This window comes from Actinia tenebrosa, unplaced genomic scaffold (assembly GCF_029948245.1).
Source record: "Actinia tenebrosa isolate PJP-AT-01 unplaced genomic scaffold, QUT_ActTen_1.0 PGA_scaffold5__44_contigs__length_20552954, whole genome shotgun sequence".
NCBI classification, from domain to species: Eukaryota; Metazoa; Cnidaria; class Anthozoa; order Actiniaria; family Actiniidae; genus Actinia; species Actinia tenebrosa.
The window spans coordinates 10,764,996-10,782,156 of record NW_028292582.1 but is presented as its reverse complement, the minus strand read 5'-3'; the positions used below and the strand labels follow the sequence as shown (position 1 = coordinate 10,782,156).

Sequence of the window (17,161 nt, the reverse complement as noted above, 5' to 3'; positions counted from 1 at the left end):
TGTACAACTTCAACAATACAAACACTTTGAATTTCCAAGGAACTTCACTGGGAGTCTCTAAATATTCTACACAAAATCGAGGTTAAACCTGAGCAAAAGAGAACTCGAAACTGCAAGTATTGCAAAACATTTTAATACTATCAATGAATCTTCTTTTGTTGACTTGAATTGTGATGACAATAATATAAACAAACTTATGTTTAATTTATGATAACACACTGTAATGGTAGTATGAATATTGTAAATATTTACAGGTAGTTTTAGTATGTCAAAGCAAGGTATTAAATGATAAAGCTACTGACAATGATTGAAGTTTTTTTTATTTCTGACCTATAACCATATTTTTCCTCCATGGGTTGAGTAAATTGGAATGAAGAATTTCAACATGTACTCAGAAGTAATTTTTTATTATACAAAAATGGTATTTTTAGGATACTATGAATTACTAAAAATAGACATCAAGGTTGCAAACTGGCTTCTCGGCAGTATTGCATATACCTGGAAAGTATACAATAAAAATGATCATGGTATTAAGTACATAATATATACATCAGTATATTTTCACATTATAATGTTTTTAACTTCAAACTAACTCTAACAAACTACAACTTTAAAAAGTTTGAGTTGCTGTGGTGTCCGTCACAGGACAATCTTTGGTCCATTTTTACTTTTCCTCTTTTTCTGGTAATTCAATGGTTATCTTTGGGATTTCCAGGTTTCTTGTTTCTTCTAATGCTGCCCTTGCTTTTTCTTCTATTTCAGCAACACAATTCTATTGAGAGAACATTTTAAAATAATTTTTAATTTCCTTTTTGAAGTACAGGACTCGAGGGTCGCAAAACAGTACCATGTGCCTCTCACCTCTGGGGTTTTTGCTTATATTCCTAGACTCGGCATCACATGTGATCAATGTCAGGGCATGGATAACTTGCAGATCGAATTGGAATTAAGCATATATACTTATGTTTATAAACATTGCCATTGCAACATTAATGTGCCAACCATTTTTATGCAATTGGTTTTGTCACTTGCTTTGTTGGATTGTCCAATAAATTTCTGGTTGGCGATTTCAATAATAATCAGCCAAAACAAATTTCGTCATAATTTGCCCATCTATCAGGTTTTGTGGAGAAAGGAAAACCAGAGAACCTTGAGAGAAATGCTTGAATCAATGGAGACTGAACCCACTCCACTCACACTTGATACCAAGTATGAAAATTGAACCAAAGACCCCAGAGGTCAGACACAAGTGCATTACAGCTACCCTTGATATCTAGGCTCTTTACTTACATTCAGCTTTGTTTTGTGTTCCATGACCAAGTGACATGCCTTCAAAAGGAAATCTTTGTACTTTTCAACCTCTGTGTTTAAATCAGAGATCCTTTTCTTAGCCCTAAGAACACAAAATAGAATTAAATTAAAATAGAATAGTTGATTTTTGAGAGAAGCTTTCATTTTTTAGAACTCACTTTTCCTCAAGGTTTCTAAGCTCTGTATTCTTTTTCTCCAAAGTTTCCTGACTGATTTGCTTCATCTCAAGCAATTTTTTCTCTCGTTCGTCAACCTCTTGAGCAAGCTGTTGATAATCATTAGCCATAACCTAGAAAAGCAAATATTTTGTAAATTCAATTACCCACCTATGAGTAATTAATAACTAAGAAGTTTGTAAATCTGATACAGAACAAGCCTGAAGCGAGATGACGCTTTACCCCCAACTCTATATACATTACCATGATAATAGTTTTTAAAATTCGTTCATATTAAAATTTATGATTCCTTAGAGAATACAGGAACAATAGTCATAATTAAAAAACAAAAGGATTATGGTCTAGAGACGGGGGTAAAACGTCATCTCGCTTCAGGCTTATTGTCCTGGGCCCGGTTGTACGAAGGGTGGATAGTGCTATCCAACAGATAAATCTTATCCAGTGGATAAATTTATTGGATAGCAGTATTGACTTATTCTCTGGATAATGAGTTATCCATCGGATAGCACCATCCAACCTCCATACAACTAGGCCCTGGGATATAGGGAGGGGAGGTTGTACCTCTTTTTTCCTCTCAAATTCTTTATCAAAAGCAGCTTGCCTAGCTTCTAATGCATCCAACTCTTCCTGTCGTTCATTGATCATATCTGACACCTACATGTACCAAACAACACAAGTTAGTGTCAATAATTAAGATAAAATAAAATAGATTCAAAGCTCAATACCTGGTCTAGTGCTTCGTCTTCTGTCATGATCTGGGTTTGCAGTTGACGAGTTCTGTCACTAAGCTGTGCTTGAAGTTCAATTAATGCTGGCTATTAAAACAAAAATAGAAAATGAATGAAGTTTTTAATAGCCTCACACCTTGACATACTAATACAACATGAAAAAATATTGACAGGCATTTTGCAAGTACCTTTAATTTATCTTTGAAGTAGGACTGTATGCTGGAATAAGTCTGTTGTGGGTCGAAATGCAATTCAAAATCAAATCCATGTGCATTCTCTGCAGTTGTCGGTATCAATTTCAACTTTCGCGCTGTTTCATTGTATTCTCGGATGTTTTTCTCGGTCTGAAAAAGAAATCACAAATGTCACTGACATATTTACGTATAATTTTGTTTTATGTTTTTAAAATCATATTATCATTTTATGTACTTATTGACTGAGTGGGAGGGCCGTACGGGGAAATATTTGGCTCAAGGTGATGCCGTACAGACCAAGAGCAGAGGGCAGATATGGGTCATATGATAAATTTATTTATTTTCCATGTTCTAGTCGGACCCTCTAACCAATGAGCAGCTGGGAACTTGAATGGTGAGCAAGGTCATTAAGAAACACAGACTGTATCGTACAGTCACATTCTACATACTCATTATTATATAATCATCATTATTATTACCTCTTCATGTATTTTAGCATACTGCATCTCCTGATCCCATATTTGCAAGGTCATTAAGAAACACAGACTGTATTGCACAGTCACATACTTCATACTCATTGTTATATAATCATAATTATTACCTCTTCATGTATTTTAGCATACTGCATCTCCTGATCCCATATTTGCTGGTCCAGCTGGTCTCTGTGTCTTTCTAATTGCTGTAACTGTTTCATTAGTTCTTGTTTCTCTTTCTTGATTCTCAGAACATCTGCAGGGCTCATCTCTTGATTATTTAGAACATTCTTTAAATAGAGAGCATAAATCAATCAATAAACGGGAATCAAAGGTGAAGTAGGTGTCAGGGGATTCCTTAAGTTTTGAAACTATAGAGGCTTTGCACCATCACGAGATGGCAGCCATGACAGGAGGCACAACAATGGAGCATTCCCCCCTGGGAAAGTAAATTCTTTCTCATGTAAATCAGATGAGACCAGATTAAATTGTTCCTGCCTCCTGTCATGGCTGCCATCATGTGATGGTGCAAAACCTCTACAGTGTATAGTGCCACAGAGAGGATTATTTTGTACCTGGAGTTGTGCATTTTCTTTAGTCACTGCTTCAAGCTCCATCCCTAAAAGTAGAAATGCAAATAATAATGAAGTAAAGCATGCAGTCTAATTGTAGAAAATCATAGCCCCTAACAGAGAAGGCTTGGTTGGAATAATACCAAGGAGGGGGGGGAGGGTCTGAGGAGGGTATATTGTGTGGTTCCAGAAAATATCCTCTCCCCCCCCCCCCCCCCACAGAGGGAGATTAAAAGTTCTAACTGGGAAGGGGGGTGCTGAGAATCATATTGTGTGGTACCTATTCTATACTACATCTAATTAATGATAAATGTTTCTAAGATAAGTATTTACTTATGGCATGTATTTCCTCGTCCAGCTGTGCATTACTCTCTTCCATTTTCTTGGAATGTCTTTTCAAATCAGAAATATACTTCTTGAACATTTCCCTAAAAGAGCAAACAAGGATTAAAAAACTATTTTGAGACATGGCAAGCATAACTGGTTTTCCAGGGGGTAGGCCTAGGGTGTCTGTGACCCTGTTCCCATTGGCAGGTTACCAGTTTTGGTAACATGCATGTGTGTTTAGGGAAGGGAGTGGATCTAGGATGCTTATGACCCCTTCACTTTTAATTGCTTAATTATTTGTGTGTGTAGGGTATTTGCTTTGGCTATGGAAGCAGGAGAGGAGGGGGTATGGAGGGGTAGGGGAGCAGGGGGTAGGGAGGGGCAAGGGTTATGGAGGGGCAGGGGATAATATAATAATAATGAAGCTACTCTATTGATCAGAAATAAAGGTATTCATCTTTAGAGACATTACACTTTGACAAGCTTCAAGAACAGAGATGACACAAGCATGTTTTTAAAACTGTTTTTCATGTGGGCACCATTGATGTCACCACTACTATCCTCACTAGACAGCAATGCAGAGTCAACAACAGTGCGCACATGAAAAGTGGTCCTTAATGTTTGTTGATACGTAAGGTCTCTATCGTTGTCTGGATAGAAAACAGCATAATCATTTACTTGTCTGCTTCAAGGCTCTTTTGTTGTTGCACAAGCGACTCAAGTTTTGACTGAAAAACATTTAAAATGAAATTAGGATGAATGAGAATCGGGTAAGAAATACGCTTATGCAAAGTCTGGGAATCAACCAGAAACCCCCAGAGGTGAGTAGACTGCCGCTATGCCACTCAGGATGATTCCCAATGATCTATCTCTGTCTGACTCAGAAGATAATATTATTTGTATCTAATAATTATTATTAATTATTATCACTTACTGGTCCCTCTAGTACTGCCAGTTCCTTTTCAAGTTCCGCTGTCTCCTCTTCAAGCTGTTCAATTTCTAAAAAGAAAAAAAAATTTTAAACAGGTATTTTAAGTACATTCTATACTCTAGACCTTTTTAGTCAGGGTTAGCCTCATTGCAGTGTCAAAATATTCACAAATACCAACAATAAATTAAAGAATGCACAATATCGGCAATACAATCACTGTTATATATATAATCTGAAGCAACAGAAAACTTGAAACTGGAGTTGTTTTTACACCTACCTTGATAAGCTGTAGCATTTTTCATTCCTGTCGTAAAAGAATTTTAGAAAAGATTTAGTTCTAGAAATTATAAAAGAAAAGCATTAGTATTGAAAGTGACTTACTAATTGTTTCAAGGAATTTATTTTCATAATCTTGTAGTTCATCCAACTCTTTTCCTCTCATGAATGCAGCATATGCCTCTTCTAGATACTCAAAGTAAAGCTAAAATGGAAAAGTATCAATGAGAATCAAACGCAATCGTTTTGAAAATTTGTGGACTCTGGGGAAAATCCCAATTCCAAATTATATTTCTGGGAAAACATCCTTTATTCAAGTTGGTTTACTCGGGGGAAAATCCTTAATTCTAGATTACATGCACAGGATAACTCCCTGACACAAGTTAAATATATTAACTGAGGGAAAACTCCTTATTTCAAGGTCATTTCCTCAGGGAAACTCCTTATTAAAATTGAAAATGCTAGAACCAGGGAAAAACCCTAAAACACTGATGTCTCAGCAGATTGAGGTTCTAAACTATATAAAATTCAAAGAGAATTTCTATTCAATGTTACCCTATCAACATATCCAAAGCCATCTTGTCCCTCAGCACCAGCACCACAAGTATCATCAGGAAACATGACCTTTCCTTCGATGTCCTCAGCAATGTTGAGCGAAAACTGCAATTAAGAAAACAAATGGTGCCAGAAAATATTTTCAATGCTGCCCTCCAATTTACTATTATTAACTATTACTATTATTACTCCAATTGCCCTATTTCACTATAACGTCAATGCTTGTTTATGTGGGGGATAGAATAGCCAAATCCAAAAGAAAATTCAACAAAATTTGCTCCTAGCGAAACAGTTTAATCTAAAATGGCCTGGTTTTCAGATATAATGTGTTAATACGTACTAAAAAAATATTCTGAGCGTTTGCTGGCTATTCTACTTCTCTTCGTGGATTGATATGGGTTTTAGAACAATTTTTGGTGAAATTGTATTGAATTGACCCCCTCCGACGGCCATGATCCTTTGCGTTTAAACAATATTGTTTTTATGTGACGTCATAGTAAAATAGGGCAATTAACTATTACTATTATTACTCCAATTAACTATTTAGGAGTTGTTGTTTAGTGTAACAACTTCCTACCCTGGTAAGTTCAATTAGCCAGCACAAGGCTCCAAGCAGATTTGGCCAAGTGTGAGGGCTACCAACAGAAAACATAGAACTCTTGGAAGTAGTAAAAGGATACCTGGAAAAGATATTAATAAATAAATAAGTTATAATAAATATAACTTTAAGATGTGTAACATAGGTGACATGTACAGTGTATGAGTAACCCCACGAGCTGTTTTGGGGTCGAAGCACAGGTGGTGTAGCACTGAGAAAACTCGCCTCTCATCAATGTAACCTAGGTCCGAGTGTTGCCAGGCTGGCTGTTGTATGTAGTTGATTGTTGGTTCTCTTCTGTGCTTCGAGGGTTTTCTGGGTTCTCCGCTTTTCCTCCCTCCACGAAAACCAAACTTCTAAATTCCAATTGCAATTTCAGTGGACGAAGAGCCACTCTGTGGAAATGCCACTGTTAAATCCTATATATTTCATTTTTTTATTTTCATTATTTTTCTATGATGGAATTAGAATTTATACAGATGGAAGTCAGTTACCCAATCATCTTGAAAATCCTTGGGATTTCCTCTTCTGGTTTCTTATCAATAGCAGAATTATCCTTCACATTTGGATTAATGTACTTGTAAATAAACTATTGAAAAAAAAAAAGTACATATTAAAATTATGTCAAAATACAAGAAATCATGGCAGAAACATAGAATATTTCACAATAGACATTATTTGTGGTGTGCAATGTTTTCCCCATTGAACGTGAAAAACCTCTAGGGGAATAAACAGTCATTGTTTTGAAACTCATCGGGATATTGTTCTTTCATATCCTTTGGTATACTCATGAATTTTTCAAAGAGTAAAGACAAAAGAAATTGAATCCTCTGGAGGTTTGTCATGCTCAATTGGGAAACCATTGTCACACCAGACAAATAAGGTCTGCTAATTTTGGTACTACAGCAGACTAGCGAGAGGGCTAAGAATTTAAGAGTCAAAGAATAAAATTGTGATGGCTATAAAACCCCTTTCCTCTTACCATGAATATCCTTTTGAATTCCTTCATTGGAGGTGCACTAAGTATCCTCTCTGATATAGGATTAGGGTAGTTGGACTCTGTCAAAAACTGAAGAACAAGGGAAAAAATTTATTAGTATTATTACCCAGATGATTATAGAAAATCGCATGTGCTGCATGATTGGTTGAGAATTTTGTGCCATGTCTCTATGATTACCTACAGGTGAATATAGGATCGTGCATGCTGTTTCTTGATGCATGTTGCTTTCAGTTTTAAAACTAACATTGTTGTCTATTTTCTATCAAATATTCACTTGTGTAATGATACGAAAACAATTTTTTTCCTAAGGCAAAGTGATTATCAATAAATATTCACCTAACTGTGAGTCTATATTCACCAATATCACTTCATATGTAAAGGGTTGTAATATCAATATACATACCTCCATCAAGTATTTTATGTTCTTACGATAAACACCTAAAAAAATTTACACAAAGGGACTTTTTTAGATTGATATGGTATAGTTGTCCGGAGGGTCTGAGGGTCTTTAAAAAATATTCATACCTACCAGGAGGGGATCGGACTTTCCATGGGGAGGGGAGGGTCAGAGGAGTGAAGTTCCAAAAAAATATCCATCCCTCCCCCACAGAGGGGGATTGGAATTTCCAAGGGGTGGAGAGGGTCAGAGGAGGGTATATTGTGTAGTTCCAGAAAATATCCATACCTCACACACAGAGGGGGTTGGAATTTCCAAGGGGAGGGGAGGGTCTGTGAGGAGGGTCTATTGTGTAGTTCACAATGACAGCACTACCTTTATCTGACAAATTCCTTGGATCTTTCATAACTTGATTGTGTGCATAGGATTCCCGTCGTCCATACTGACTTGAACTCCTGGAGGAAAGCCACAAGAACAAAATTTTTTTTCAAATTTTGCCGATATCATGATAAACAGCTTCTCAGCTGATCAAAAACACGTGCTTTACATGGGATAATAGTGGTAAAATACCAAATAAACAAATCATACTAAATATGTGTCAAAAAATTAAGATTTTATATGGAAAAACATTGTAAAAAATAAATATTATACGACCAAATTTTGCAGTTCAGCTACTATTCACTCAATGGACGCCATGACACAACAGCCCAACAGACACAATAAATCCACTAAAGCGCCGAAAGAAAAAGCTTTTTCGCAAATAATCTAAAATATTATTCTTAAATTACAAATTGTCATTGATTCTGGCATTCAAATCAAGGATGAACAGCTTAAAATTGAGCAAATTCATTACCTTTTTGAGCTCATTGACGGCCTTCCAGTAGAAGGTCTTCCTCCGATCGAAGGTCGAGCAGAAGCAGCGCCAAAAGACATCTTTTTCTCACGAGCCTGTCGAGGCTGATTGCCATTATTCAAAGCACCTAGAGTTGCCCGCCTCATGATAGTAATTCGAAGAAAAACTTTGTTTTCAAATGACTGAAAAAGCAGCGTTTTTCTTCAAGTTGTTTTACTTTTGTTGTTCGTTGAAGCCCGCGCTTCGTTTAAATAAAAACCACTCTTTACCAGACCCTTAGACCGTTTTGCCACAGGAAGTCCAATCCCGCGATATTTCGCAAATACTGTTACTCACGTACTTTTCCTTTAATAATAGTCTTACCTCTTTCTTCCTCTCAATATTAGCTGCCATCAAAAATAATAATAATTATAAAAGGTTAACTCGAAAAATAGTTACAAATGTAGCTAACTTTTATTACAAAAGGCATACCTGGCCCAAAAAAGTAATAAACAGAGGCATCTAGAATAATGACTAGTATTTATATCTCAGTTGAAGCGAAAATCTCTCCTCCCTCTAAATTTTATAGGAAAGTTTAATTTAAGCTTATTTTCCCGCCCCGGAAGTAAAAACACTTGCGAAACGGAAGTAAAAATACTTGTTATTCCATGAGTAGAGCACGTGTGGGTCCAGAGTTCAATCAGTGAGTAAACCGTGAGCACGAGAAACATAACAAGTCAAAGAGCGGGAGAAAAATATTCAAATTTCTCACTATTTACTCCCAAAAATAAGCACATATAACAACAAAAGAGGTTTATAAGTATTTGAATTTGTAAAACATAGACATTTTTTGGTGTTTGAGTGTTTGTGAGGTGCTGAAAATTTGAAGTCTTTTGAAGAAGAAAACGTACGAGAAATGGTTCTCTCTGGGTGTAGTTACCCTCCAAAACAAGGGCTCTACTCACCTGAATTAGAAAAGGATGCTTGTGGCCTTGGCTTTATCGTAAAGATCAATGGAGAATGCTCGAACAAGGTAAGAAATAAAGGACTTTTGGCTTGTTTCGGCTTCAATTCCGTGTGCGTAATTTATTTCCCCGTTTTATCACATGGGAGTCGTTTGTTTTAATATCACAGAATGTTTTTTATCAAATAATTTTACATTCATAGCTTTATATGCTTTAAAATTCGAAAATCGTTTGCTACTCGGAAAAGCAAGAAGAGCTGCAAGTGTTCTTATTTTATTATTGTACAATTTTTATATTGTTTACATATTTCACGTGAGTGGGATGCTGTGATCATAATCTTCCTTTTTCTGTCTACATTTTCGTCTTTTTTAACTATTTGTACTTTTTTCCCTTTCTTATCAAAAATCCCAGTTTTCTATTCTAGATCTGTATGTATTCTACAGCAAATAAAAAATTTTTCTTGGGCGTTATGCAACTCTTGGGACGCCCATTATAGTGTGAGATCACACACATAATTGGATTCCTTGTTCATGAATAATTTACATCCTTTGAACTTTGCTCCATAACAAGACCTATGAGACGACACTTGACTCGACCCCAGAGTATCTTCACAAAGCTCATAATCGTTTGTTCTTTCTGTAGCAAATGCATTGCTGGATTTTTTAAATCTTTCAACAAAAAAACGAGGACTTTTTTTTGCTCGGAAGATATTGATCCAAAATTAATTTGGAAGTTTATTTTCAAATTATATATTAATGATCTTGTTTTTGTAGTTTTTGTGTTGCTGGATTATTGAATTTTACCCTGTGAGTTCACAAAGCCAAAATTACAAAAAAAATTCACTTTCTCTTACCCCCTTTCAAAAGTTATTTGTTTTTGATATGTTTTCTGAATTTCATCTTCACTTTCGTATGTAAAAGGAAAAACGATATTTAAGTTTGAAATAATTAATTAATTACTATTTTCCTTTTAAAAATGCTTTCCAAGCATTGTATGGACCAAGACATGTTTTGATCCAATATTAATTTATGCATTAAGGGACTTGTCCAAAGTTGAAATAATATAAGAGGGGACAATATCTAGAGGTGTTGATATTTTACCATCGAGAATAAAGAATATTAGAGTGTCTTTGGTGGTCCTAAATCTGATGTCATAGTGATGATGGTGATAGTGTTGAATATGTTAGTGATGGCAGTAATGATTATGATGATTGGTTATGGGGAGATGATGATGATGAAGGTGATAGTAAAGTTGATGGTGACACTGATGCATGATGGTAATGATGGATACAAAGATAAATGGTGGTAATGATGATGATGATGATGATAAGAGTATGGTGATCATGGTTATTGTGATGATGGTGATTATTATTACAGGGGCGGCGGAACCGGGTGGGGCAGGGGGGCATGTGCCCCCCACCAAATTTTTAGGTGCGGGGCCTGGTCCCCCAAAAATATTGGTTCTTAGTCATTGTTTTACGGTGCATATGCGTCTGCAATCAAAATATAATCTTCATCTTCAGTGCCCCCCCAAAGATTTTTGCAGTGCCCCCCAAAGATCTTTAGCTTCCACCGCCCCTGTATTATTGAATACTTAAAACATTGATTGACAGATTGTCACAGATTCCTTGATCATCTTGAAAAGAATGAGTCATCGTGGGGCATGTGGGTGTGAGGAGAACACAGGTGATGGTGCTGGAATCATGACGGCACACCCACATGAAATGTACCAAAATCTCATAAGGTAACTATGTTCTTAACTACACTACTCCCCTGGGGAATGATATTTCATCTTGCGACTACCTCCTTGGGAATGACATTGGATCTCACCACTACCCCATGGGGAATGATATTTGACCTCACTATTAACCCCATGGGAATAATATTTGATCACACCACTATCCCTGGGGAATGATATTTGGTTACACCACTACCCTCTGGGGAATGATATTTGATCACACCACTACCCCTGGGAATGATATTTGGTTACACCACTACCCCCTGGGGAATTATATTTTGATTACACCACTACCCCCTGAGGAATGATATTTTGATCTTACTTTTTTTTTAGGGAAAGTCACTTGGAGTTTCAACTTCCTGAACCTGGTTGCTATGCTACAGGAATAATATTTTTAGATCGAGACACAAAGAAGGTAATTACAGAAAATCTATGGGGGAGGGGGTGAGTCTTGTGTTGAAAATTCCAAAATATTTTTGTATATTTGTGTCTTTTCCTTCCTTGCCTTGTGTCATAGGCATCAGAAGGACAAGAACAGTTTGGGAGAATATGCAATGAGCATAAAATCAAGGTAAGCATTATCATACAATTTATTTAAACTTTGGTTGAAGAGAATAGAGTATCCCCTCCTCGAACCTACACTGTGGGGGATCGGTATGGCTCAGACCCTCACCACCCCTTGGAAATTCCATTCATTCCACTCTGACCCAACTCAGACCTTTCTACTACTACAGCCCACCCCCCAAATGTGGGAGCTATGAATATTTTCTAGACCTGACATCTTTTTTCACTACTGGTTTTAGGTTCTTGGCTGGCGTGATATCCCGTTTGATGACAACTCTCTAGGCACAACTTCAAAAGGATGTCAGCCCATCATAAAACAGGTAATGTCTTATGAAAATCTGTGCTAGATATATATATATATATATATATATATATATTCGCTTATATGTTGACAAAATAAAGTATTTTTGAACAAGGTTGTGTTACCATGTCTCTGTCTTCTGATATAAACACAGTAGCCAGCCAATCAGCAGCACATTTAGCCTCCTTTGCAGCCATTCTTAGGGTCGTCACGCAACGTTATCCTCCCCACAAAGGGAGGGAAATGTCGTGTGACGACCCTAAGAACGGCTGCAAAGGAGGCTACAGCACATTATATCCCAAATATGATGACAAAGATGTTGTAGATAATGATAGTGTGATGTGATGATGAATTTTTGAATTTTACAAGGTGTTCGTCACGAGTTCATATGATAGCAATACATTTCGTCACAAGTTGTTTTTGGTGAGAAAAGTAGCATCTCACACTGTCAAGACCAAAAACAGACGTTTTTACATCTGTAGTCTGTCGCCAGACGTTATGGTTTACAAGGTAAGAATCAAAACATTTTCTAAAACTACCCTTTCTATTTCAGCCCCCACCCCCACTGAAATTATTGACCTCCCACCCCCACCCCCACTGAAATTATTGACCTCCCACCCCCACCCCCAACTGGAAAAATAAAGACTAACCCCTTGCTCACAGACTCTGACTTCATGTTCTAGGGTATGTTCACTGTAAATCAGCTGTCAGAATTCTATCTGGACCTCAAAAGAGAAGATTATGTGTAAGTATAAATAGCTATTTTTTTATTTCTTGGGCTACCTGTGTGGTACCCTACCTCTCCAGTTTCTATGCCCTATAACCACAGGGTTTCCAACAGCAGAAGACAAGATTGGTTGCTTTTTTCAAGTTCACTAATTCACTGTTTTCTCATTCCAAACCAAGTGTCATACCAAGAGTATCATTTCTTTGCTTTTCGGTAGCACATGAGAAGAATCTTATTGTCAAGGGAATGACACATGGTTTGAAATGGGCAACACCCAAATGGATTTGGTCCATTAATGTACACTGCATCACTAGACTGTCATAGCAATGCATTCTTGGACTGTTAACTCTAGATCTATAGACCCTCTTAAAATTGTCTTGAATACAAGGCTAACATGGAAATACGAAAGAAATGCCACAAATTCCATCGAGAAAAAGTGTGATTTCTTTTGTATTTCCATGTAAGCCTTGCATCCACAATACTTTTGAGAAGGGTCCATTAAGTTACACTAAACAAAATCCATCATGGTTGGTTGTTCTTTTGTTTGGTGTTATTTAACTGAATTAACAGTCCAGGAATCATTAATTTACATCCTTAAATCAGTGACTTTTCCATGTATTGCTTAGGTCCCACTTTGCTATTGTGCATGGAAGATTTTCCACCAACACATTTCCAAGCTGGGAGAGAGCACATCCAAACAGGTAAAGCCTAAAGAGATGTATTTTAATATTATAAAGGAATGACAGAAATAGTGGGGGTGGGAAGGAGGAAGAGAGAGAAAGGAAAAACAAAAGAAAACAAGGAAATGAAGGATGGAAGGTAAGATGGTGGAAAGAGGAAGGAAGGAAGGAAGAGAGGAAGGAAGGATGGGAAAGAGAATGGATGAATGGTTGTGGATGGATGAATGGATTGATTCTTCCACAAAAAAATGCAAAAAATATTTTACCAAGTTTAATGTCTTCCAGATATCTTTCACATAATGGAGAAATCAACACCATCTGTGGCAATACGAACAACATGTGTGCAAGGGAAGGCAATATGTACAGTGAATATTATGCAAAACATACTGAAAGGTACAGCCGATTTGATGTTAAAAAAATTAATGACAATATTTATGACTGGCAGAACACAAGAGGAATGTTAGTTTGATAATAATATTAATTGCTACTGATGATTAACGATTGTGATATTTTTAGTCTGTTTCCTGTGGTGGAAGAGGAATTAACAGATTCAGGAAGAGCAGACAACATCCTTGAGCTACTAATCATGGCAGGACAGAGATCACTTCCAGAGGTTTGTATTACTCTTATACTATAAAGTTAACACTGTATTACCAATTAACCATTCTGAGGTTGAACTGGGTCGAGATTGCATTGCATTTTGGGACTGCTTTAGGGGATGAAATAGACAATCTTGGAAATGTCTCCTAAAACAGTCCCACAATGCACTGCCATCTCAATTTGACCCTGTTTTTTCCTTAATCTCAGAAGAAGTAATACTCAAGAGACACATTGGTAGTTTTGATCGTGTTGTGTTCTTAGGCAAAACCCTGAACTCTAACCAAGGGAGCACGGCAAAAATAAATTTGTTGATTGGTCTACCTGTGGTACATAATTTAATTGATTGGTCTTCCTGTTGTATGGACGCGCACGCGGTTTCTTAAGTAAATAAATATGGCGGATGATACAAATAAATGGCCGTCAATTTTATGTATGCCGACATCATGTACGGTGCCATCTTTGATATTTACTTGAGCCCACGCTATTTTTTGCGGAAAACCGTATTTGTCAGCAAACGTCAATACCACAGGAAGACCAATCAACAAATTTATGTCCATCGTGCTCCCTTGCTCTAACAGTGACTCTTGCACCCTGTTTACAACCAGTTGTATAAATAGGTACAACACCAGAGGAGGGGGGTTGATGATACTTTATCTAATAATATTTAACACGTTACTCCAGGCTGTGATGATGCTTGTACCAGAGGCGTGGCAGAATAACTCACAGATGAGCGCAGAAAAAAGGAATTTCTACAAATGGGCTTCCTGTTTTGTTGAACCTTGGGATGGGCCTGGTGAGGAAAATCTCTGACATTTATGTAACTCTCTATGTCATTATACACTGAATCAAAATATGGCGACTAATTTAAATAACTATTGTTCTGGACTGACCAGCGACTTATTGCCTTTCATACATGTATAAAATTGTTCTATGCTTCCACGTTAACACGAAGCTAATCAGTTGCTAGTCAGTGCAGAACAATAGTCAACATGTGAGTTGAGCGTTGTGTGCATAGAATATTGAATGTAGTGGTAGTGTGTGTGAGCGAAAAGTGTCCCCAATTAGTGTGAAAGCGCTAGAACGACTAGACACTTTAATAGAAGTGATTTATTTATTATATTTCATATAGTTATTCAAATTGGTCGCTCTATTTCTGCAAACGGTGCATATTATATAGTGTATATTAACTGTCCGTCCGCCTGACTTCTCTTTTGCCTTCCTGAGTGTGTGTGTGTGCTTGCAGTCTTGTCATTTTGTCATATTTTGTAATGGTGACTCATCATTTTTTTTTCTTTACTGCAGCTCAGTTCACGTTCTCAGATGGTCGATATGTTGGTGCTACTCTTGACAGGAACGGGCTCCGCCCATCGCGGTATTACATCACACGTGACGGTCACATGGTCATGGCTAGCGAGGTGGGAGTGCACACTTTTGCTGATGAGGAGATCATATTCAAGGTATATAGCATCTGATTGAGTCTTACAAGTCACAGGTGTGCGATGTGGTTGTTTTTGCACCTTTTCATTGTTGTATTAGGCTATAGAAAAATGGTGTAGAGCGGATGATGCACTGATAGTATCTATTTAGTGAGTAGCAGTTGCTATCACTCAACCAGAACATTCATCATACAAAGACAAATACACAAGAGACCATTTGTGTCTTTTGTTTAATAAATGTTCTGGTTGAGTGATACTGACTATTAGTCACTAAATAGCTACTATTTGTCAGTATTTAGTTTGTTTTTATTTCACGGTTTAAATTTGCATCCGCTCATCTTGATCTAGCTTGGGTACAGACGTCTTTTATTCACCATACATCTAACACCATCTAACATGGCCGCAGGCATGTGAACATGCCCAACCTGTGGAAATATTGTCAGTTGGATTCACCCAGAGCTTTATGGTTCTTGACGGAGACCAAGAGGACCACGCCCCACGCGTAGTGCGCATGCTCATGATAATCATGTTATTTGTTTGTTCCCAGGGTCGGCTCCAGCCCGGTAAGATGCTTCTTGTTGATACTAAGCAGGGTGTCGTTGTAGAAGACGAGCAGCTTAAGCATCAGATAGCGAACAAGTATCCCGTGGGGGAGTGGCTGGAGAAAGGAATTGTGACCCTTGGAGATCTACACAAGGTATTAGCCGTTCTGAGGTCGAGGAAAAACTGGGTCGGGTTGGCATTGCAATGCATTGTGGGGCAATTTTAGGGGATGAAATGGACGCCATCTTGGACAGCCTCACAATGCACTGCAATTCCAACGCGGCACAGTGTGTGCACATCTATCTATACAACTGTCCGTCTCTGCCCACTGACTATAGAATAATTGTCTGTCTGTCCACGAACCTAGCTTAGTGTCTGTCTGTCTGTCCACGAACCTAGCTTAGTGTCTGTCTGTCTGTCCACGAACCTAGCTTGGTGTCTGTCTGTCTGTCCACGAACCTAGCTTGGTGTCTGTCTGTCCACGAACCTAGCTTAGTGTCTGCCTCTCCATTTTTAATATCTGCAGGCATATCGTAAGTCTAAAGGTCTTCCAGACGATATCATCTTGCCCGTCATCAGGAGCTTCGACAAGGTCAGCTGTCTCGAAGAAGATCGACGTCTGCCATTGTTTGGTTATTCTGTAGAAGACCTTACCATGTTGATCGTTCCTATGATCATCAATAGGTAATCCTTCCTTACCTTCTACCCCCGGCGTTGGTGCCATTAAAAAAAAAAAGATTTACCATCAATTTTTTCTTTCCAGGAAAGAAGCACTTGGTTCGATGGGGAACGACGCACCGTTGGCGTGCCTCAGCACTCATCCTCAGATGGTGTTCGACTACTTTAAGCAGCTCTTTGCTCAGGTATGCTTGATCCAGTCAAAAGGCACGTTTCATAGACGCTGTTTTCTATCTTTCAAACCATGTCTTATAGTTGCAAAGTCCAGGTTCACAGTGCCGAATTTATGATATCCGTTCGACCAATTGAAGCGCGTGATTCTACTTATAGCCCAATCAGAATGCTTACGAAAGGTGCCGTGACGGTCACGGCATAAAACGTTCCTAACGGGAGATTATTCAGTCACGTAATCTCCTCCGCGCTCACAGTGCCAAATCGTGGTCATTCATTGAGCCAATCACAGGGCATGACTCCTTATCCAATAAGAATGCTCAGACACGGCCACGGCACGGCATTTTCGTACCGTACCTTCCCGTACGAATTACATGTCGATATGGTAA

The 17,161-nt window shown here is 37.8% G+C and overlaps 2 protein-coding genes across 2 annotated transcripts in view; one reads left to right on the top strand and one right to left on the bottom strand.

Annotated features, from left to right (window-relative positions):
- Window positions 1–302: 302 nt before the first annotated feature.
- LOC116302318 (kinetochore protein NDC80 homolog) lies at window positions 303–8,625 on the bottom strand. Its single transcript, XM_031711599.2, has 20 exons — window positions 8,392–8,625; window positions 7,914–7,993; window positions 7,545–7,579; window positions 7,124–7,210; window positions 6,636–6,730; window positions 6,121–6,223; window positions 5,544–5,648; window positions 5,094–5,193; window positions 4,990–5,016; window positions 4,716–4,780; window positions 4,460–4,509; window positions 3,788–3,882; window positions 3,458–3,501; window positions 3,011–3,172; window positions 2,404–2,559; window positions 2,213–2,302; window positions 2,049–2,141; window positions 1,470–1,600; window positions 1,291–1,393; window positions 303–772 (listed from the first exon to the last, which is right to left on the bottom strand). Exons 1-20 carry the CDS (start codon window positions 8,535–8,537, stop codon window positions 665–667), a joined length of 1,875 nt encoding a protein of 624 aa, XP_031567459.2. The 5' UTR covers window positions 8,538–8,625; the 3' UTR covers window positions 303–664.
- A 549-nt stretch (window positions 8,626–9,174) lies between these two features.
- LOC116302316 (uncharacterized) overlaps window positions 9,175–17,161 on the top strand; it is a 52,138-nt gene continuing 44,151 nt past the window's right edge. Inside the window, exons 1-15 of the mRNA XM_089037388.1 lie at window positions 9,175–9,403; window positions 10,948–11,078; window positions 11,406–11,487; window positions 11,590–11,643; window positions 11,876–11,956; window positions 12,307–12,447; window positions 12,621–12,682; window positions 13,291–13,365; window positions 13,630–13,737; window positions 13,861–13,957; window positions 14,626–14,737; window positions 15,247–15,401; window positions 15,928–16,077; window positions 16,450–16,607; window positions 16,687–16,786. Of these exons, the coding sequence (XP_088893514.1) occupies window positions 9,287–9,403; window positions 10,948–11,078; window positions 11,406–11,487; window positions 11,590–11,643; window positions 11,876–11,956; window positions 12,307–12,447; window positions 12,621–12,682; window positions 13,291–13,365; window positions 13,630–13,737; window positions 13,861–13,957; window positions 14,626–14,737; window positions 15,247–15,401; window positions 15,928–16,077; window positions 16,450–16,607; window positions 16,687–16,786 (1,623 nt within the window). The 5' untranslated portion in view covers window positions 9,175–9,286. The remainder of the gene's footprint in view (window positions 9,404–10,947; window positions 11,079–11,405; window positions 11,488–11,589; window positions 11,644–11,875; window positions 11,957–12,306; window positions 12,448–12,620; window positions 12,683–13,290; window positions 13,366–13,629; window positions 13,738–13,860; window positions 13,958–14,625; window positions 14,738–15,246; window positions 15,402–15,927; window positions 16,078–16,449; window positions 16,608–16,686; window positions 16,787–17,161) is intronic.

What these genes read in the sequence shown, in the direction of transcription:
- LOC116302318 (XM_031711599.2), bottom strand. Translation starts at nt 8,537, where the DNA reads ATGAGGCGGGCAACTCTAGGTGCTTTGAATAATGGCAATCAGCCTCGA. An exon ending in ATGCTAAAATACATGAAGAG is followed by an intron (nt 2,560 to 3,010) that starts GTAATAATTATG and finishes TTTCTTTTTCAG; the next exon opens with ACCGAGAAAAACATCCGAGA. An exon ending in AAGACGAAGCACTAGACCAG is followed by an intron (nt 2,142 to 2,212) that starts GTATTGAGCTTT and finishes TGGTACATGTAG; the next exon opens with GTGTCAGATATGATCAATGA.